The following is a 23600-nucleotide window of genomic DNA, read 5'->3' as shown; positions in this document are numbered from 1 at the left end:
TCTGTATCTCCATTAATGAGAAAATTCAACTCAGTTCAAGTTCAATTTCAGCATCCACAAGTGGACGGCAGAAACTCTTGTTTGTGTTTGTGCATGTGTGTGCGCACACATGTGCGAGAGAATCAAATAGACAACTAGTTAACTAGCGCTCTAGCTAGCAAACTAGACAGAAAAACTGATAGATAGCTTGATAGATAGGTAGACAGACAGTCAATTAGCTTGCTAGCTAGCTAACTAGACAAATAGCCATCTGGCTAGCTAGCTAGATAAACAGACAGAAAAAATGGGTTTGAAAAAAGAGAGACTATGGCTCTGTTTAGGTCTCTCTATCAGGACTCTTCCCTATGTACATCTCTGCCAACTTTTTGAATTGGGGTCCCCAGTTGCTGAGGTAATCGTAATCCTGGTCCCCCTCAGTGGCGCCTGACTCCAGTGAACTGAGGGACTCTGCTAGTGACCCACTGCCCTCATAAGCATACGTGGCCAGGGAGTCATAGGGGGGCGCCGTGGGGTCTGAATCATTCTCTTGAAGCCTCCCATTAATGAAATCTCTGACATCTGTGTTATCCTTTATAGGTGATGTCCTCCGAAAAGGAAACAGCATTTCGGGTATGATGTCCCTACGTAGCTTGTTAGCATCCATCACCTCTGGGTTGCGCAATGTACCAATATCAAAGGCCTGAGTGTCCTCCTCTCCACCCCCTTCATCGTTGTAGCTGACAACGTTGTCTCTGACATCCTCTTTGGAGATGATCAGAGGCTCCTTCTTCCTCTGTCTCCTCAGGGCAGCAAACAGCACCACGATCACTACACAAAAACAGTGGGAAATACAGGCAGAGAAAGCTCAGCATAAGATGTATGCCTTCTAACATGTGTCATGCATTAAAGAGCACAGGGAGCAGAAGCGCGGAGGGGAGACACATTTGCTACCAGTGATAAATCCCCGCCACTGCCTCAGGCATTCACCTCCTATTATTAAAGATTCAGTGAAAAAGCTTTTTCTTTCTTTTTCCCTTGAATGGCAAATTTACTGTATAAAAATGCACGGCAGTTGGAAGATCCTATTTTATACTCTTCAGCACACCACCTCATACCTCATCTTCTTCATTCTTTTTTTGGCAGTAAAATAGATTCCCAAGTGAAGTAGTGAAATTTAAAAAAAAAACTCATATTCTCTCAACAAATTTGGGATGTGCACAAATCCCTCTTCACCTGTGCTCCTCTTCTTCCTTTTGCTTTTTTTGTCTTCTCAGCAGGTAATATAGTTGTCTACTTGCCCCCCACCTGAGTGTTAATTACAGTGCCTTCAACACGGGTTACATAGGGGTGCGGGGTGACTGTTTAAACGGTTCTTTATGAACATTTCTGACTGACCAGTGCCATGTTTCTAGACAGCGCAGAAAGCTGCAATGAGGAGGACCCATTCCAGCTCAGCGCCTGCCTGTCGGAGTCAAGCAGAGGTGAATGAGACAGTCTGTCAGGGGGGGGATCAAGCACAAGAAGTGTCAGATAATGAGCAGATGTCATGATATTTAGCTCAAGAGGAGAGCATGGAGTTTAACCTTCAGTACACCCGATATGTGAGAGAAGATCTGTCCACCACCAGACGCAGAATTTGGAATTAAACCAAGCAGATGGAAGAAAAGCTGTTCAATACTAATTTGCTTGTATCGGTTGTTTAGTCGGGGCACGAGTCAAATACCACACCAAACTCCAGAACAAGAGATTGGGATATGAGGAGGGGTCAAGTCCAGCACATGGAAAGGGTTAAGAGGGCAGAAAACACATAGAAACACTATATTTAATTGTATCAGCTTTTACAGTATGTAAGAGATTCAACATACACAGTGTCTAGTAAGCCTAAAATGTACCTTTTAGGTTCTATACTTGGCCAGGCAAGGTAAGGTTCAATGACAGTTGAAATTACATTATGTATTGACATGCCCTTGACTGTAAGCACTACACAGTTCTGCTTTTTGCGGGGTAAAAAGATAGGTACTATTCCTGCTGTGTAGTATGCTGTTACATACTGCATTAGTTTCAAAGAGGGCTGAAATGGTGCTTTAGGATGTCAGGGAGTAACATGCGACCTACTTTAGCAGGAAAATACATAGAGCATTTTGTTAAGTGGATTTATTTGCTAATGAATGGAGCTTAGAACCACGGCATCGCTGATGATTGCTGACATCGAGCTTTCTGCAGTGTCCCTGATACTTCTGGGATGACATACTTTATAATAGATCAGGAAAACAGCGTTGGGTGTTGTTTCAAATGCTTTAAATGGTCCATGTTATGTTTTTTTAAACAAACAACTAACAACTGTTTTTCACTTTTTTTTACTGGTCAGTTGGTGGTTTTAATTATTATTTAATTTTATTTGTACTTATTTAATGTTTGTTTTTTTACCTCACATCTTATTATTGTTTTTTACTAGTCAGTCGCTAGTCTTAATTGTTATTTTTGTTTAAATGTATTCCTGCTTTCTTGCTTATAGCTCGTGGGGAGGTCATTAACATAGACCTATGCCCAAGAGCTATCACTGGTTTCTATAAAGCAAATTTTTTTAACCGCAATAATCAAGTACTTTGCGTTGCATAAACTTAACCAAACTGTAATAAAAGAGATGGCAGACAGTGCCCATCTGAGTCATTTTTCTACTGGCCAAAGGGTAATTTTGGAAAACATTTTTTATTTTTTTTTGTATGAGGTCATGTTAGGTTTATAATGCACTGAGGATTCAATTAAATTACTATAATTACGCTTCATAACATGTCATTATTAAACTGCACTCTGGCCTGGTTTTAAGTTCTTTTTTGTATTTACTGCACATAAAAACTGTTTTATGTTTTATAAACATAAAAGCTTTCTTTTTTAGAAATAAAAACATTTCTAGGGCATAATATTTTTATACAGGGCATATACTAAGCTATATTCTGTCCATAACACAATTTTGACCAAATATATAGTTGCAGTGTTTTGAAGGGCTGCACTGCCTGGCAGAATAGCATATTTTAAGTAACATTTTATTGATGGCAGTGAAGTGGGAGTCCAGGCTTTCAATTGATGTCCTGTTTGTAATGATGCACCTTGTAATAGCAGATATATTGACTTTTTTTTCTCTCCATGTGGGCTTTCAGGGGCACATTCTTCAGTAAAGCAACTCATTCTGGGCCATGTTATTGACTTGAGCACCCTGAACGTGCTGCAGCATGGAGCACATGTTGGTAACACCTGCCTGGAGTGCTAATTCTGCACCTTTTTGTATCTTTTGTGTCGATACCATGGACGAGTTTACCCACACCCTATATCTGCATTAAGCTTGTAAAGCCACTTCATGCTGTGGTAGGCACGTTATGATTGTTTGGCTGGCACCTAGACCTGTGATGCTTTAAGGACAGCCATGTTGGTAACAGAGGTCAATGTGAAATGGATGGAAAGATGCTTCCGTAGTGCTTACACACCACTGACTTGTATGTGAATTCAAGGTCAGCTAAATCTCTATTTGGAAAAAGTGAGTATGTGTGTTTGACTCACCAGAAAGCAGCAGCACTGTCTTCTGAGTTAATAGAATTTGAAAGTCTAAGGACAGAACGTGTTGTATGCTGTACACATTTTAAATCCTCCTCAGGCAAAGTTGGTTATTCGTCAATAAATAAAATAGCGTTGACTGGATGAATACATTTGTTTTGACTGGACTTAAAAAAGTGAATCATTGCATAAGCTGTAATTATACCTACAATGTTTATTAACAGCGCATGAGTTTCACAGAAAAGAAACAAAGCAGAAGTGCACTCTAAACAGCCCGAAACCCAATTTTTTTACTACACTACAAGGCTAAAGGTCTGTGCAGATAAACATGGCGATAGATGTAGTACTGCTCACTGCCCTTGGCGATGGAAAAAGGAGCTTCGCCTTACACATATCCTCCAGTGTAAGCTGAGTGAAACTACACACTCATTGCACACATAATCATACAGGTCTATTTTGGTATATGATGCTAATACAGATGCATTTTCCAACATTAGGCTACACATATTGTGTGTCAAAACTACTTTTTTCTGATGGAAATTAACTTATTTCTGTCTGCTTGGATTTGAAAATTCAGTTCAACTGAATGATGTTATCGTCATGTAATAAGCGAGACAGGGAGGTATATTTCATATCAGCTGTTGTAAAGTACAAATATCAGAAAATTGACTAACTGTTGCTGCAGTTTGTGCCTATCTCACAGAGCTGCTGGTAGCATTAGCAAACCTGATAAAATGATACAAAGAGTCAACGTCATACGTGACCAGAAGATTCATTGCTTTTCTGTGGCAGTAAAAACAACACATGGGTCTGTTGATAACTAACTGTAGGCTACTATATTTAGAGTTTAACAAGATAGTCAGGGCTGATGACAGTTAACGTTAACATGATAAAGAGCAGGGCAGCTTCGTACTAACACTTCCTCACTGACACACCAGAGACCCTTGTAGGTTTTTTTGTTTACTCCTTAGGCAACATTTTGGAAAGAATAGTAAGTTTGCACTTGGAAATATATGGAAACATATAACCTTCTAAATCATGCTCAATATGCATATCGTAAAAATCATTCTACTGAAACTGCTTTGATGCATATGATAGATGAGTGGCTAAGGACCCTTGATCGAGGTAATGTTGTGTCCCTGCTTCTTAATTTCACTGAAGCGTTAAATTTGATCGATCACACAATTCTAATTTAAACATGAATCCATTATGGCTTCAGTGAGAATGCTATCAATGGGATGAAATTGTATTTAAATGGTAAAAAGCAATATATGTTAATAGCTACATTTCTTCCCCACATGTACCTGTGACATCCCATACGGGAGTTGCCTCAGACCATTGTTGTTTATTATTCACACAATTAATCTTCTTTCACATGTACATGTTTGCAAATGATACAATCATCACTGCAGTAGCACAATTACAAACGTGCATGACTATTTATCAATTATTTAAAATTTTGACATCTAATGGGTGAAAAACAATAAATTGGTATTAAATGTAAATTAAAACAATAAAAACAAAACAAGTATGATTATATGTATTACAAGAAAGAGGAAGAAATTGAAGCCATGGTACTTACTAACATATGACAGTTTTCAAATTAAAGAGGTTATAGAAGTCAAAGCATTGAAAGTTAAATTACAAAATCTCACATGGACAGCTCATATTACAGATATTTCCAAAAGAGTGATGGAAATGGCAGAAGTGGTTTTTATCTAAAGACATTCTTAAGGTGATATCTCATAGTCTAATCTACAGTCACATTAATTATTGCTGTGCAGTGTAGCTCAGAGTGATATGAGGAGACTATAGATCACACTAAACAAGGCAGCATGAATGGTCTTAAGGTGTGAGTTTGAAAAAGGAGTGAGTGAACTTCATATTATAATAAGATGGTTCACAGTAGTAGGATATGTTACACAGTTTCTATTGCACTGATTTTAAAAATTCAAAAGTTTAAAAAGCCAATATTAAGTTAACATAAGAATAAGATGTAAACACCATTATGTATGATGGTTATATCTTTGTATGTGTGTGTCAAAAATTATGTGTTCAGTTATTCGTGAAATATTGTATGTTTGAATGTTTTTATTGCAGATTCTTGGAATATATGCCATTTAGCTAAAAGAGATCCAAACTGATCAAATTAAACAAACTGCCATCATCTACTGTATGTGTCTTTTGTTGACAAGATTTTTTCATGAGTTGTTCATGTGGTCTGCTTGCATATTTCTGATCCGATTTGTGCTCGAACATGTAAGGATGTATTTGAGAAGTTTCCATTTTGAGTAAAGAAGAAACAGAAGTGAAATCACACTGGTACTGTTTGTTAACCTCCAGAGCCACTAATCAGAACAAAGTGGGTCCTTAAAGTGACAGGAGATAAAACGGCCTGTTCCAGACAGAGGCTGAATTGAGGGGTTGCATAAAGAGCCATTGTAAAATAAATAAGGAGTTTTCTGGACTTTTACACCATGCCAAGATATTCCAGTAGAGCCCCACATTAAAAATATAGACCTGGAAAAATGCATAATACGCCCCCCTTAATGCACCACCATGCACAAAGCTGGACAGACCTGCTGTGCCTAGTCACTGTGGTTAAGCTATGATTGGACAATCACTGCTGGGATGGTTTTAGCAAATGGTCAGTTGACACCATGCATGAACAAAATATCAAACGGCACAGACATGACAAGTTCAAATAGTCATGGTCACTTATGCACATACACCTGCACATACAGTACATATGGGAACTTACTGAGGAGAATAATCACACAGAGCAGGATGGCCACCAGAGCTCCAGTTGTGAGGCCATCTGAGAAGGGCAGGACCTCAGGGTTACATGTCTGCATGTTTCCACGGCTGTCACAAGCGCACACGCGCACAATCAGTGTACTCGTGCTGCTCTGAATGGGGTAGTCATTGTCTGAGATCACCACAGGCAGGAAGTACATGCTCATCTCACGCCGGCTGAAGCCTCCCCTCCGTGTCAGGATATTGGCAGTGTTATCTACGGAGAGATGCAAATGGAGGACGCTTGTAAGTGGTGAGATGTTTCAGTCAGCTAAATGATCACAGAGGAAATAATCTGAAATTTCCTTTTATTGGTATCTTGTGTGCAGCTCTTAATAATTACGCTGGGTGGTTGAGAGTTACTTGCACTCTTCATGAAGATGGCTACATCGTGCTAAAAGCAAACATTTATTATCAACAGAAGTTGGTAATAAAGCTATGCTATTTGCTTAAAAATGACATTCTTGGAAAAAAATTAAGAAAAGCTAAATTGGTAACCACAATGTAGTAACAAAAGACAATAGTGTGGTTGATATGCAAGGCCACACTTTCTTCCAAAGCTAATTTAAATCCAGAGTTTGTTAACGTTCCACATGGACAAAATGAAATGAGAAATTTCTCTTTATTACAATATACATAAAAAATGTGTCTATTACTAAAGACAATTTCCTGCATGTGGAAGATTCTCTCTGTTTACTCTCAAATAAAACTTGGTCCAGGAGGGGGGGGGTAGCCTGGGAATTGTTAGCAGTATAAGTATCATAGCTGTTCTGTCATTGAGCTTTAAGAGGGAAATTATATTTGTGTATGGTTGGTGTCCTAATTGAGGAGAGCTGCTACAGGTAAGTGTAACCTTGTGTGTGTTTACTACTGTATGTGTTTATTTATTGACAACTGTAAAACAGTCAATTTGCTAATTTCAACTATGCAACTGTGTTGTGAATGTGTGTTTGAGCAGAGTGAATGGAAACAGTTTTTTTTTTTTTTTTTTTTTTTTTAAGGGAGAGAGCAACTTTTGTTGTATGGGAACATGCAATGACAATAAAGGCATTCACTCACTCGCTGTGTTTTTTAAATTTAACCAATCATATAATGCCAGAGTAGGCATATGTACATTTTCAATGAAAAAATAATCTAAAAGGTAATCAATTACAATTCATGCATACTGAGGTAGTTCCACTAAATAAAGAGGGGTATGCAGATCCAACATTTGAAATCATCCAACTTATTACTGTCGTGCCAACGTACTGTTAAAAATACAATGTGAGAATTACAGCATTCTTTTATAACAAAGTAACTTTTATCATATGACAGAGCAACAAACAAACAAATACAAATACATGTGTAACACAATGCAAAAAAGAAGAGGGAGGACTGCTTGAAGGTTGACTTTGACAGTGAGTACTGGTAATGACATTTTGCCAAACAACTCAAGACTTAAAAAAGCTCTTCTAAAAATAAAAGTCTATCAGAAGACTACACAGTAAAAAAATTAAGTGTTTCATACTAAAATCTTACCTTCCCTGTCAACAATGGTGAAGTTTGGGTTGGCGGCACTTATACTAAAGACAAACTTGTGTCCAACGAGGGGCTCGTCTGTATCAACAGCACTTATAGTCTGAATTAACTGTAAGAAAACAAAACACAACAATACATTAACATATGCGGTAAACATATGAAAATAACTCTTCCTCATACTCCTTGCGAGGCAGCTACATTAGCGAGATCACTTCATGAGATTACATGAGAATCCATTATGTTTGGCTTCAAGTTATGTGTTTGTGTCCAATCTGCGCTGCAAATCCAGCTGCCTCACAAGGTTAGACAGTGATGGACAGGTGGTTCATCCAATCAGCTGCCAAGTCGTTTTTTAAAGTGCCTGCCCTTTTCCAAACATTGGTTTAACATGGTTAAACAACCCATCTGGCGCATCAGATTAGGCAGAAACTACACTGCAAATAATAAGGAGTGTTAAGTTAATGAAGGGATTTGGTGTCTCTAGAAACTCATGGACTTGTCAGTATTCACTCCTCACATGGAGTGAGCATTGTGGAAGTTTCCTCTAGACTGCACGCAGACTCATAAAATTCAAAGAAATAATCAAGACTGTCAAACCCTGTACTCCATTATATGATGGAGTGTTGTTTTAACTTTGTGTTACATTAGTGTCATTGCAACATGAATAACTGTGCACAAAGTTATGTTTACATCACCTGAATAATTAATAATACGGATTCATATAATATAGTTGATAAATCAGCAACATTAAGAATAGCAGTCTAACTATGTAGATATGTTGACAAATTTCAATAAACCTGATACTTGGATGATCATTATTAACAAAACACATCCTAATTTAAATCATTTCAAACATGATATAATATGTTTTAAGTACCTGTCCTGCTCTGACGTTCTCACAGACAAATGTGTCGTAGGACATTGCAAACTCAGGGGCGTTGTCATTGACATCCAACACCTTAATGAACACAGGCACTCGAGTTGTCTGCCGTGGGTTATCTAAAATAAATGAATAACCATTAATGTCAGCATGGACTAAAATCATCATGTACTGCAGACAAGAATCGTATATTAATCATTAAGATACAAACAAGTATTTTAGATATGAACAAAACAAACAGTAATTACTTATTTCAGTAGCCACCACAGAGATGTTGTGCCATTTGGACATTTCTCTGTCCAGTGCTTTCAGTGTTGTAATGGTGCCATTCACAGAATCAATGTTGAACAGCCTCTCCAGATCTGTATGCCGATCAATGGAGTATCTGCAAGAAAGACAAGATTCTTATAATTGAAATTCCCTGAACTGTAAATATAAAGAACATCATGTTACATTGTTTATTAAATGAAGTGCTGCTATTATCCTCTCTGCACTCCTTGCACAGATCTCTCATCACAGGGCAAACACACTAAAGTACTTCTTTCCTTTGTAAAAGAAAAAGGTATTTTACATAGTCACTCATTTTCTCCAAAAGGATGCAATGTATTCATGCTCTCCATTGTATAAAAAATGATACATTCTTCGTCTTGCCTGCTCATTTGTCATTGTCAAATTTCATATTCCACTGAAATGTGAATATGCAACACAATACGCCATGTGGCATGGGCAGTGAGTGGCATAGCTCTGTGTCAGAGACAGGCAGGCGCCATATGTGTTGAATGGCGGCGCTGAGCTCTGTGAATCGATACAGCAAATTAGGCTCTTTCACTTTGACTTTGTGCGGTGCCATAGAGGGCTTACATAATTCTGGGAAATAAACAGCGTCTGTATTCACTTCACAGGTCTGCCGCCATCTTCCACTGGGAAATCACCAGGAGGGACCCATGAATAATACCCTTTCCTTCCCTCCTCTACACTGACACAAGGTTTGGCTGATGGATTAGATTTAGCCAAGTGGGCACATTTTCATCCTTATACTAAAAAACTGATAAGAGGAGACTTTGTATTTCTTCCATGTTTTTGCTTGTTGTCTTATTGATTTTATACTAGTATAATTAAACTTGAAACAGTGAGTTTTGAAACAATCAAATTACCACAGTAAAGAATCACATCCACTTCAGCAGGGAGGAAATCTTTGCTTAACTGCACATTTATCAATTCCTGCTAGGTTTACTAAATTGTGAGTATGAACCTGTTGAATACAAGGTATGGATTTAGCATTTTGCTCTAACAGTCTGACACAGTCTGGCACAGTTTAGGGTCTAAACACTTCTAGCTGTCCCCTTTAGCATACTTGACTGGCTTGTTGTCAGCGTCAGGGTCCCTGGCCAACACCACACCGACGAAGCTGCCAGCAGCCGTGTCCTCGTGCACCTCGATGATGTAAGGGTTCCTGGTGAAAACGGGAGGCTCATCCACATCCTCTACCGTCACCTTGACCGTGGCGAAGTCTTTGAATTGCAAACCGTGGATGAACCTTGCATCTAAGTAGGTGTTTTTCACCTCCACTCTGAACTCATAGTCCCTCTTACTTTCATAATCCAGTGCCTGGAGATGAAAGAGCATCAGAAGTCAAGCTGTAGACTTTTCCATAAAAAACAGTCCGCCTCCAGGATTTTGATAGGCAATTCATAGCATTTCATTTGTCTGCCTTTATCTTATTCATACTGTAAATTCTAAGTTACAAATCCAAGTGAGGAATACTGATCTGGGAGATCCTTTGGGAAAACTAAAAAAAAAGAGTTTGTAGCAAAAGACTGTTTTATATTATTCATTTCAAAGGCTTTGGGTGTCTAATTTTATACCACAGTTCAAAAATAAATTCTGTCATATAATATTTCTTACATGAATGAACATTGTCACTGGGCTGTTTCTAATCTGAAACTGTACTCTTCTGTCTTTCCATTGAAGTTAAACCATCTGTGTTATAATTTGGGAGAAAGGGATCTTGAATATTAAGATGAGATGAAAAGGCAGCGAACATTTAATTTAAATTCAAACATTAAGTAAGTTTAAACTTTATTTCAACCATAACCTGACTTTCTTCTGAAAACTTCAAGACTTAAGAGAAAGTCATGAAGATTGAATAAGAACATAATGATAGCATTGTTGCTTTTTTTTATTATTATCTTGGCAGTGGCTGGGATAAAAAAAAAAAAAAAAAAAAAAATGTTTACTAAGAAACTATATTTAAAAAAAAAAAAAAATGTTGTACTGGATACAAATCTTTTATCTTTAATTGTCTTGCTTTTCACACAAAACAAACAAAACAAATCGTCCAGCACTTTATGTGTTAATTGCAATTTATTTTTCAAGGCTTTCTTTTAAACACATTTTGTAAAGGCAGGAAGGCTGTTCTTTGCAATTTTATGAAAACATGTCACATACAGTGTTTTGTCTGATTGTACAGCCATTATCAATCAAGTAATACACAACTGCTAAAAGTATCAGTGTATGTTGCTGATTGCAGACAACAAAACACTATCCAGCAAAGTACCAATAAAAGGTCTTAAAATAACACTAAAAAGGCAAATGAAAAATGTAAATGAGTTACCTTTTTTACTATTATGACTCCCTCTTGTGTGGTTTGGTCTGTAATAATGTCGAATATGTCATGACCGCCGACAATACTGTACTCCATCTCAGCGTTACGCCCAACATCTGGATCATCAGCTTTAATGCGTCCAATAGCACCTTCAATTTCCGTAGACTCCACAGCAGTCAAACGAAAGGAATCTATAGATGATGGTGAAAGAGAAAAAATACTTGCAGACTGATTTGTGTGTGTACTTCTGTATCATCGTGAGTATATGTAAGATAATTGTCTTAATCTCAGAGGTCACTTGTGTCTTAAGGTCTATTATGAATACATGCAGTTGCTTTCTTACGGTTAGCAAAGCGAGGCGGGCTGTCGTTCACATCGGAGAGGGTGATGCTGACCGTTGTGGTTCCTGAAAGTCCGCCCATCTGTCCGGCCATGTCTTTAGCCTGGATCACAACCTGGTAGTTTTCCTTGACTTCTCTATCCATGCCCGGCAGGGCGGTCTTGATAGTGCCTGAAAAGAAAACAGTCTTTCCACCACTACTGACAGTTTAAAAGCCAAAGTCCATTTTAAGGAAATGTATTTAGTGTCTTGAAAGTCAAGTAAGATAAAGCTCAATTCACTGTCTGAGCTCAACCCTGCATGCCACGTTTATACTTACTTGTTTTTCCCAATATATTTGAGGAAAATGGGGGGGGGGCAGGGTATTAAAGGTGGGTGTACAAAATGTGGGACCTTGTCTTGCAGCCTGTGTATTGGTAGAAGCAACTGAATCACTTTGGATAAGGTCATGAAAAACTGTGGTTTTGGTTAAATAAGTCATTTTTGACTTTCTAAATAAAAACCAAGACCACTGTATTTCCCTAACCTAACATAATTTCTATGAGACCGGGTTGCTATGCTTCATGAAATGTATACCCACTCTGTAAATATCTTATTTGCATATATTGTTAGCTGTGGAGCTTGTAGCCTGTTCATCCAAAAGTCAGCTGCAACAGAGAGAAAGTGGCAACATCACGATGAAGAGACAACTTCTAAGGTCTTGTATGTATATTGAGCTCAGCTGTTGTTGCTCAGCTTTATAGAGCTCAACTGTTGTTGGTCAAGGAACAGTTCACTGCATGAGCTAATTTTAAACTACATCTTTTACAACTCCCATCTTTTTTATATTTTGTATTAAATGAAAACATCCATCATGTAAGGCATTTTGCAGCTGTTGGAATGCAAGAAAGACATACGACTGACAATAACTATTTCATCTATTCCTTGGTCAGACAGTCAATAAGCACACTTCCCAAAATATTGCTGAAATCTAATTTTAGACATAAATAAATAATGTGAATTATGGCTTTGAATAGATTTCACCTTTTGAGCTTTAATGACTCACAAAGTAATGGGTTCATTAATAAATTGCTACAGTCATTGTTTAAAAGCAGGATAAAAATGCAGCTTTTTCTTAGCTTTTTAGATTTCAGTTACATTTTACAGAATATTAGCCATGTCATATGTGTTTTAAAAGAAAAATGTACAGTTTTAGTGAAGTAAAGTGAGTTTTTTAAGATTTGCAGTGCTGAAAATCACAGAAATCATCTTTCTGTCTTCTCTCACACATTTTACCGAGCAGCGCAAGAGATCTGTTTATAGACTTGAATTACAAATTGCATCCATGAGTTCCTGCTGGGGTTTGGCTTACCATTTTCAGAATCCACAGAGAAATAGGGTTGTCCCTGCAGAATGCTGTATACAAGCTTGGCGCTGTTCCCATACGTTTGATCATCTGCATCATTGGCAGTTACAGTGACGACAGATGTACCTGCAAAGACAACATGCAAAGGCAATGCCAAAACAGTGATATTGCATTTCTTGAATGAAAACATGACCAAGTACAGTAAGTGACTCAACACATTAGACGGATAGATTTTCTGCACTTATCATGTCATTAATCATACTGACAGCTTTAAAAACAAACAGTGGCCTAATATTAACCCAGTTTTACTGGTAGTCAGTGACTCATCTTCTATGTCAGACAACAGAGCTCTGGAAAAAAGTCATATTAAGTGACTAAAACAAGGCAGAGCTGTGCAACTAAAATCAATCAGGAATGTATCATTAGTCGTTATTTACACCCTTTTTAAAGAAACAGCAAGGTAATCACAGCATTTGGCTAAACAGTGAAACGAAAGAGATTAAGGCTTTGGCCTGATGAGTCTCTTCAGGCACCTCAGTGAAAATGATTGTCTTGATTGAACCCTGGTGTCCTAGTAGTAGGACCTCTTTAACATATCAATGAGACTAAAAGGCTTCGCTTCATCAAGACTTTAAGTGAAGATTTCTCTTATTTTTCTCTGTAGGTAATAATTTATATCACGGGGTAGCCACCAAGTCTGATTCCCCACAGCCTGTTAACAAGCAGTGTTTGCTGCACAGCTGAGGAGCTCTTAAGGTTTCATCAATGCCTGTAATGACACACTTCACTCAATTCAACAGTTTTACAGTTTTTACTTTGCTTATTTCACTTATAGATGCTCAGTTTATCTCAATATCAGGAGATAAAAGTATCTTTGTAAACTTGTTTCAAACTCAGTAATGCCTTTGGCTCAGCAAGGTACATATTTTCTTCTGACCTCTGTTGTCAGAGTCAGAGGTTTGGCAACATGAGTTAAGTACTGACGAGCTTCTGTTGACGAGCTGGCATAGAATTGCGGTGCTCGTGGGTCAGGGTATTTGCATAAATGTTGTATTAGCCTCAAACATATCTTTCTTTTTTCTCCAGTTGGGATTTGACCGAGCAGCCCTTTACTTAACGTGTTATTTGGCAACATGAAACAGTATCACCTTTCATATCAGTAAAAATCACAAGGCAGAAAACACCACCACAGGGACGCTAACACATAAATTACACATTATGCAGCATATGCAAAGTAAATGAAGGTGCCAAGCCTCCACAATGAACTGAGAGATGTTTGAATATGTCAACTGAGTGTTTAAATAAATAAGAGTTAAAAAATATAAACGCCTAAAAGCTTAGAAAGAGCTCAGTTCCTCTAAGATATCCTGTCATTGAAGTCACTTTTTTATCCTGCATAATCCAGCCAAGCGTCTCACTATCGCCACATTGCAAATACTGTCCTTGGCATTCAGGAGACCTCTGCCGTGTCCTGTTTGGGTCTGTCTGTCTCCGTGCATACTAATGAACCCTTGAACATCTGTCCCACTTAGTCCCAGAACTGATAGCATAAAGGGGGGGCTGCTGATTTTTCATGGCTGGCTGACTTGATTAACCGGTGTGTTCAGTCTTAACATATAAGGCGGTGTATTAGTCCAAAGACGAGTCGCGGTGACCCTGACCCACCTTTTGCCAGTGTTCATGCAATAGAGAAATCTATGAGCAGTGCGTCATGAATTCCAAATAGGGTATTGTTATTTGTTATACAGACTATTGGGTTTTGATTTACCCCTGATTGCTTCCATGTATTAATTTATGGTTGCATAATTGAGGATTGATCTCAAGTTGCATGCATTAGTTTCATAAGCTTTGTTTATATTCATGACATTTGCTTTATTTATACTACTTGAATAGAATGAAGTGGAGTGCAATGAAGCAAATCCTCAAGACTGTGACAGTCTAAACATACAATATTTCTACCGCCTATTAAAAAATGGCAAATGACATTACTTGTTATGAATGCCCAATGAGCCTGACCAAACAAATAACAATCACAACAACAGCAAATAACTTTGAAGAACCGAATATGGCATTGCATTATGCCAGTGACTGATGAATAGCACTGTTCGCTTGTCTGCTCTACATTCCCTGAAATATGTTTCTTGCATAAATCTGCCAATTATATAATTATATTAATTCTTAAATAAATAAAGGAATAGTCCCAGCACAGTTTGATAGATCCCAAGGTGACTTCAAATTGCATATTCTGCCCAAACAACATTCCAGTCAACAGTTTACCATGATAAAAAAACAAACAGAGAAAAAGCAGCGAATCCTCACTTCTGAGAGGTTGGAAGAAGTGAATGTTTGACATTTAAGCAAAAAAAAAAAAAGACTGAAAAATTGAATAATTATACAAATATTTAGTGATTCATTTTTTTGTCATATTAACTAATTGAATAAGTGACTAATGTGGCAGCTGTACAATAAAGCAGACCATTACTTACCAACTTCAGACATTTCTGGGACACTTGCAAAGAAGATTTCCTTTGCAAATTTTGGCTCATTGTCATTGATGTCGTGTATTTTTATATTAAACTCTGTGTCGGGCTCCAGCTCTGCATTGGTGTTCCTATCCAAAACCTTGGCATTGAGTGTGTACATAGCTTTCTCTTCTCTGTCCAGCCTCTTGGTGGCATGAATATCCCCAGACTTCTCATCAATCAGAAACAGGCTGCCGGCCCCGTCTCCTGTCAGGACGTACTTCACGTTGCCGTCACCTTTGTCCATGTTGGAGTGCAGCTGAAAATCACAAAAGACCCATTTTATACTCGGAAACAAGTCAGGAAACAAGGCAGACTTGTACAAAAAGAGTGATTGAGGTTCTGAAAGGGCGCTGCTTGAAAATTCTTCTTGTATGTGCTTTGTTCAGTCTAACAAGACAACACTTTTTGTTTTTGTTAGATTTCAGAAAGAAAATCCAGAATATTTATAGTTAAACTCTTGCGAAACTGAATAAAACAGAGTCCTAATTATTGCCCTTGAACATCTCTCCACACAATCAAAGGTGCTGTTCACTCTGGTTGGAAAAAAAAAAACATAAAAATAAAAAAAGAACATTTTTAGAAATGCTTGGCCATGGTTTTATCAATTTAGAACAAAAACAAAAACAAAAAACAACCCATGATGTAGTCTCTCTTTTCTTTTTTGAAAACTATTACATCCACTGTTACCAGGTAATGCTTGTGATGTTTAAACCCTCCTACTATCCTCAGAGGCCTGTTAGTCTGGCCACTTTTTTATTGTTAAGCTACTTTTGCTTTTTTCTTCCTTTTCTCTTGTCTGACTTTGGGAGTCCTTCCAAAGTCCTCTCAGACTGGGCTATGAAGATTATTGCTTTGACTCACTTGGCCTTGTGTTTTGCTGCAGAGCTTAAAAAAATAAAATAAAATAAAATTGAAGTACACAAGTTATCAATATATAGCCTAAAATACAAGTAAGACTTCCTTGAGGGACCAGTGTATATGATTTAGTGGCAAGTGTGTAGGACGGGCGTGTCCAAACTATTCCATAAAGGGCTGTGTGCCTGCAGGTCTTTGTTCCAATTTGACCAATCAACTGGTGTGCTCCTGCTTGGTTGGAATGAAAACCTGCAGCCCCATGGCTGCCCTCCTGCCGTAGCAGACCCTACAGTGGCCATGAAACTTGGAAAAATAAGAAGGGCCCTCTCTAGAGCCAGTGTTTGGTTTGTTTGTTCTGGGCTACTGTAGAAACATGGCGGTGCAACATGGCGTGCTCCGTGGAAGAGGACCCACTCTCTATAAGGGCTCATTTTAAGCTAACGGAAACACAGTGGTTCTTATTTTCATTGAGTTATACACTAATTGAAACACACTCATGGATATTGTATTCCCTTCATGCCATGTCTGTTCCTCTAGATGCCACTAAATTCTACATAATTCACCTTTAAGTTTGCACTTCACTTGCTCAAGAACACCTGCTGAACATATTGTTCATAAACAGCATATGTTAAATGGGTTCCTTGGGAATTAATGCAGTAATTGCATCATGGAGCCTAGATGTGTTAAAACTGTGACAGTCTTGCAAATACTAAGATATTGGTGTAAATCCAATGTGGAATATGTGTGTTTCAGTCTCAGAACAGGACCACGTTGAATGTGACATTCTCCATTAGTCCAGATCAAATTAGTCTCAGATTTATCTTCCAAACTGTGCCTTTGAAAAATGACGAAACCTGACCTACAGCAACAATTGCTAAAATTAGTCACCTCTGACCTATCCATCACCTTGAAGCATCTCTAGGTGTCGTTGAGGAGTAATGGTGGCATACTGTGACAGACACTTGATTCAAGCTCATTATTGCACTGGATCTGTCAGCAGATATATTTAGAGCACTATCTCATGGGTTCAAATTTTAAATGACAAGTAGTTAGGGACACAGAATGTACGTCAGTAACTTATTAATATTAATGTCTACATGCTGTGAGGAAACTAATTATTTTTTTTCCTGCAGTTGGAAGAGTGATGTCAACAGTACAACTTTGGATGGAAATCACAAAAATGTATTGCCTGAGTGCTAGCTATTCTCAGGCAGAATTTAAAAAATGGGGACGCGTGTGAAAACAAGATGCTGTCAAGTTGAAATGAACAATATGCACAGTATTTGGCGACGTGTTTGAAAATATCTTCATGCAGATGAACTCCATTATCCCCGAGTCTATTAAAGAGGAATATCACTCAGCTTGAATTTTTCACATATATTTGCGTTCTGGGACAGTCTGTTCATTGTTGGTGAATATGAATTCTCTCCTGAGCTGTAGACCGGTGAACCAAGGATTTATGACGTGTTATAGATGTGAAAGCTGCTCCTGCTATTGACTCTGAATGACAGGCTAATTTTGTAGAGCTGGAGAGTGTTTGTATGAATTTTTGCATTCAAATGGGCTTCATATCTGAGGTATGTACAATTACTCTACGGGGGTGAAAAAAAAAAGAATGCAGTCACCTTTTTCACTACTTTGGAATTCATTGTCTATGTACTGCAGTATATGGGCTGTAGGAGACATTAGGACTCATGTGCAATACTGAACTCTGCAATGTAAAAATAATAATAATGATAATATAAAGAACCATGACTATCCAAACCCACTTCTTTGCTTACAGTTTAATAATTAGGCCAGTAAAATTTCAGACCATGTCAAAGCACATAAATTCCATTTTTTCCCAAATCTTTTGATTATATTCTCTCCAGTAGTTTTCATCTGATTATTACCATATTTCCCAGTCGTGGTTGATAATCCTGTAAAAAGGAACCTGAGAAGTAAAAACAACAAACAAGGAGCCATCAAAGGAGCCTGTACCCTATGCAGCCAAGCTGTCTTAGGGATAAAAGGAATTTTAGTCTTTGGCGAGCCTTGCAGTATATATTTTTTACATATTTTCCTTGGTATATGCTGAAGCAAAGCCTTACTGCATGCACTTTTGCTAATTATTGAATGTATAATGTCCAGTCCCTCATCATAAGGCTAAACAGATCCTCTCACCGTGGTGGTTTCTCTGAGGCAGTGCAAATAAGGAGTGGGTTATGCAGAAGTAAGCAATGTTATGGCCATTTAAAAATAATATGTAGTGTTACTGTACAGCTAAATATGTGAGGCACAGTCCCAGCAACATGGAGCTTTAGGGTTTGTTTTCTGCAGCAATATCACATATCAACTATATATATTTAATATATTACATTTGTCTCAAAGTGTAGAAACCAATTGATATTCATTCATACTAGTGAACAACAGTGGTAAGTGTGTAGAGTGTACATGTTGTGTAAATCTAGCATAGGTAGAAAAAATGGCACTGATACTCTTTACAAAGTGTGGCACAAGGTGTTTTCACACAGCTTTAAGAAAATCAAATGTTCGAACTACCACGCTATATTCGCAGAGATTTAGTGGCTCTCCTTTCAAGGCCTTGCAGCACAAACACAGCCTTTTCAATGCCTTACAACAGAAGCACAGAAGAGAGCCTTGATGAGTTAAATCGCCTTGCACAAACACTGAGGAATTGTCAGTAAAGCAGGGAAATCATTGGCAATTCTTGTCAGGTTTCTGGTAAGCATAGCTTGCTGCTGCAAAGAGGAGATAGCAAAATAGAGCGCAGAATGGATACAGAATAATTACTCTTCCTCCCTCTCTCACTCTGTCTCTTAAGACATAGGAAAAAATTCTTAACTATTTGAACACTGTACTATTATGTATCTTATGCAGGTTAAAGTTACACCTTGCAGCATTTCCTGTGTGCTTTGTGTTTTACATAGTTCACACAAGTTAGTGTTGAAAAGAATTGGGAAAAACCTGCAAAAATCTCAAGGATAATTATTGGCAGGGTATTAACACAACAAAAGTGAGCTACTTTGAATATTCTAATTTAGGGCAGCATGTTTTGTTTACAAGGCGCAGCACAATAGAAGGTACCAGAACTTTAAAAAGGATTTTGTTCACTTCAAACACACCACTCTGATGCTCCAGAATCCAAAGTTTGGGGTTGTATTGCTCAGCATTGCAAGTGTTCACACTTCACAGCCCTGCTTAAGAAGTAGGGCACCACAGCTGCACCCAGTGAGTGCTCACACTCATTAATGGCCCCTGTGAAAGTCAGTTAAACTGAGATTTGAGGGTTTTTACGCTTGAGCCATGCACAACCACTGCGTAGTATATTTACAATCATAAAATATACTTTGCTTTTTCTTTTTTTCCCCCGGTGTTGACAATTGCTGCAGAAGCAGAAGCAGAGTAAGCACTCAAAAAACCTTACTTTTACTAATGCATTTATTTTTTCTTGCTTATCATCCTGTGAGTCATCAGTGAGCGCTACTCAGTATGTAAGCCTCAAAGCAGCGTGTCTTTTGAACACCTTGATAAGCAATATGAGCTGCTGCATGTATTATATAGTGCACCACTGCTTCCTTTTTTACTTCTTTTGTTCCTTCTTATTCTTCAGCTGAGAGGCCGAGCTATACAAGAGTGGTGATGGTTCTTTACATCAAATTTTGATTGCCGTAATCAAGAAATGAACTTCGAGTGACAGTTAGTGAGTGTGTGTGGGCTGATTGAAGAGGTTTGATTGAATGTGAAATAAATAAGGTCTCCCACAGTGCACTGCAAAGGCCATTAAATGAGCTTTATGAGGAAGACCATCAAGGCTTTGATGGCTTTGTGCTGGGCATTAAAGAGCTTTTTGCATTTGGTTTGGTTCTTCATCTCTGTCTCTTCCTTTCTCTCTCTCTCTATCCATCCATCTTCCTGTATGTCTGTTAACTTGTTTTCTATCTAACTATATTTTATAACATCTATCATATAATCTGTTCTCGATATACATCTTTCACCATCACAGTCTTTCTCCAGAGTTAATCAGATGGAATTAGTGATACGGATCGCCTCGGTTTCGTCTATAAAGTGGAATGGCTGTATGTGGCTGCCCTATTTTTCGCCCCACCCCTCCCCTCAGTAAATTATTACAGCCTCATGTTTTCCTGACAGTTTAATAGTGAATGATATTGGACACAGAAAAAGTGGAGAACCGATGAATGTGACTTCTGTCATGCCACAGAAGTTGGGTGCCAGAGAGCATTAAAAGAGTCAAGAAGAAAGTCACATCACTGCAGTTACTGACATATCAATGGATGGCCCCATTTATAGTTAGCATTTGCTTTGCCGCTTCATCACATAACACAACAAGGTGAATTTCATTGGCCTTTCCTGATTGATATGTTTTCGTCTTCCTCCTCATTCTCTCTCTATTCCATTTATTTTTGCTGTTCCTTTTTCCTTCGCCGCGTCAGGATGATGGTTCCTGCAAAAGAAGTTGTCATATCCCCCTACTCAACCCTACACAAGACACTTGTTTACTCCAGAGAATGAGGTGTGTGATGAAAGCCAGCTTCCTCCGAGAAAATTGGCTGTCGACAGTCACCTCATTTCCCTCCCTCGAGTTGATAACTGTAGCGCTCCCCCATCACACCTGTCTTTATAGTACTAGCACGGGTGAGCTGACAGGAACCCCTCTGATCTGGGTGTGTGGGGAGGAGGAGCGTTGTCCCGAGACTCCTCTTTTTTTATTTGGTTCTCAGGGGGGGAAAGTGTCTTGCAAGTTGCTGTAGTTTTTTGGATTTATTCGCCAAACCACCTCTCTGACATCTGGGCCTGGTTTAGGTCGCGTGTCTGCTTTGAGTTGAACTTGTCTGGGCTTTGACCTGATATTTATTTTATAGACTGAATGAATTCCACACTGAATATATGTTTAAACTTAAATAAAAAATGTAATTACATGCATGTCTTGACTTGTTCACATTTAACATTATTTTATTTATTTATTTTTACATTTCAGATTGATGTAGGGTCACAGTTTGATTTCAATAACTGGGCAATAGGTGTTGCTGTCCACTTATTTATTTATTTGTTCTTCTTTTTATTTTTTTCATAGATGTGTCACAATTTCTTTGTCCATCATTGACGTGTAGATGTTGAATAAAACAATCTGAAGTCTGTTTCATTTTGTGGTCCTGATGGTTAATAGTTAAATGACTGGAAGTTTCATTCTGGCTGACTCATGTGTCATGGACTATTGACTGTTTAGATCAATGATTATGGTGTATGTGTGAATGATGAAGATGATTTCATATTGACTATTAAAAAGCTAAATATATATTTTTTAGGCCTGCAACTCACTAGTATTTTCTGCCAATGATTTCCTCAATGAACTGTAGATGGTTTTGTCTATTAAAAGTCAATAAATAGATTTATTCAAACTGCAGTTTGTTTTTGTTTTTTTTCAACCAGCAGTTTAAAACCCAAATATATTTTGTTTACCATTATGACAAAGAAGATAATAAAATTCTCACATTTGAGATGCTGGAGTCAGACAGTATGTTTTTTGTTTGTTTGTTTTTTTAATAACTAAGATGAGAAACTCTCTGCCAATCGATCAATCAGCTAATCAAAAACTTTTACTGCTCTCGATTGTTAGTGGTGATTCTGGTTATGGCGATATTCCTAATACATTAATGGCATCTGCCCAACATGAAATCATTAAATGTAATGTTTTCCAATGACAAAGACAATGTAATCATAAAAGAATTCTCTAAAAAAGTGGAGGACTTCAGGCAAAGAGAGCAGCAGTGTTTGTGCCCTTGCTGGGTATCTCTGCCTGTAGACAAACTGACAGTTTTCTGGCAGCCCATCCCTCTTCAGCCAATAACATCAAACTCTACAACAAGCTAAACCCCTCCGTAATTAGTCTACAGCCAATGTATTTGGACATGTTACCTTGCCGACATATTGATGGTCATTTCCTGTGTATTCCTCCAGCAGAAAGAATTGATTCCACATCCATCCACGTTTGGACCGTTGAAGAATCCTCCCGTCGCTCTCTGGCATCCCAAACAGATTCCCAATATTCCCAGGTGTGAAAGGCAGGGCGGTACTGGGCCACAGGATAGAGAGCATCAGGAGGAGCAGAACCTGACTGGTTATCATGGTATCCAATCAGCTGGGAAACGTCCTGGATGACTGCTGAATTATGGTAGTAGGCTTCTGATAGGATGGACACCGGAAGGCAGGGTCATCAGAACAGACATTGTATTCCTCACTTTGATGTCCTTTGTGTCCCTGTGAAAAGACGAAAAATGTAGTCAAGACGCACTTGACACTAATTCATCCTTTTTATTGTTAACTATCTTAGACTAGAAGAAACACTGACATATCATGCAGACTACAACAGGGCATTGAGGGCAACACGTGCACAAACAAGCTCAGTGCAAATTTATTTCATTAAGAGAGCAGCTACTTATGCAATCAGCTAATAGGAATCCTTTCCATGTGAACTGTGCAGCTAAAGGAGAGCTTAAATGTCATAATTCAGTGCTATGATTAACCTAAAATGAGTCAACTCAAAATGAATTGGAATATGAGACAATTTTAAAACAAATTAACCCCAACATGTTTTCTTTTTTGACATAAAATCCAAATAAACTAATTAGTGAGTATGCAAAACTAATGCAGCAAGTGTTATCAGTCAAACCTGATTCACATAAAAAAAGACACGAAATACGAGATTGCTCATAAAATATTCAAACCACTCCGATGTACATGTTTAACCAAAACACTCAATATAATCACTGTAGTGCATTAGCAGTTAAGTAAATGTCAAATACCAAATTAAGTTTTATCACTGCAGCTACAACTCCCTCTCCTTTGCATTATATGTGTGTGTGTGTGTGTGTAATGTTTCATTTATGTGTGTTTATGTGTTGTTCTTTTTTCTAAGAAGCTGTTATTTTTATGACTAATTTAATGGTATTGTCCTACCCACCCACCCACTCGTTTATGTGTGGTGCCCACAGTCCCTTTTGTATTATTGTGTTACTTACAGTGACATTTAAAAAAACTAAACCAAACAACAAATATCACATATAAACAAATCTACCTGCACAAATGTCTTTTTCCATGCAAAACTACTGCAAAATGAATGCAACCTAATACAGCCATTGCAATTCTCAATCAGACACACTCATCCTATCTCCTCCTTGTATTTGGCT

The 23600-nt window shown here is 38.1% G+C and overlaps 1 protein-coding gene across 1 annotated transcript; it reads right to left on the bottom strand.

Moving 5' to 3' along the window:
- Positions 1 to 316: 316 nt before the first annotated feature.
- LOC134001911 (cadherin-10-like) lies at positions 317 to 22539 on the bottom strand. Its single transcript, XM_062441090.1, has 11 exons — positions 22330 to 22539; positions 15499 to 15793; positions 13019 to 13138; positions 11671 to 11838; positions 11337 to 11518; positions 10077 to 10330; positions 8971 to 9107; positions 8720 to 8841; positions 7843 to 7951; positions 6290 to 6541; positions 317 to 807 (listed from the first exon to the last, which is right to left on the bottom strand). Exons 1-11 carry the CDS (start codon positions 22537 to 22539, stop codon positions 317 to 319), a joined length of 2340 nt encoding a protein of 779 aa, XP_062297074.1.
- Positions 22540 to 23600: the final 1061 nt, after the last annotated feature.

The sequence above is a fragment of the Scomber scombrus genome, chromosome 20 (assembly GCF_963691925.1).
Source record: "Scomber scombrus chromosome 20, fScoSco1.1, whole genome shotgun sequence".
Taxonomy (NCBI): Eukaryota; Metazoa; Chordata; class Actinopteri; order Scombriformes; family Scombridae; genus Scomber; species Scomber scombrus.
This window is presented reverse-complemented; position numbering and strand designations above follow the sequence as displayed.

Coding starts and splice junctions, on each gene's coding strand:
- LOC134001911 (XM_062441090.1), bottom strand. CDS start 22,539: ATGATAACCAGTCAGGTTCTGCTCCTCCTGATGCTCTCTATCCTGTGG. Junction 8,842..8,970: donor TGTGGTGGCTACTGAAATAA/GTAATTACTGTT, acceptor CATTTATTTTAG/ATAACCCACGGCAGACAACT. Junction 808..6,289: donor CTGTGTGATTATTCTCCTCA/GTAAGTTCCCAT, acceptor GTTTTTGTGTAG/TGATCGTGGTGCTGTTTGCT.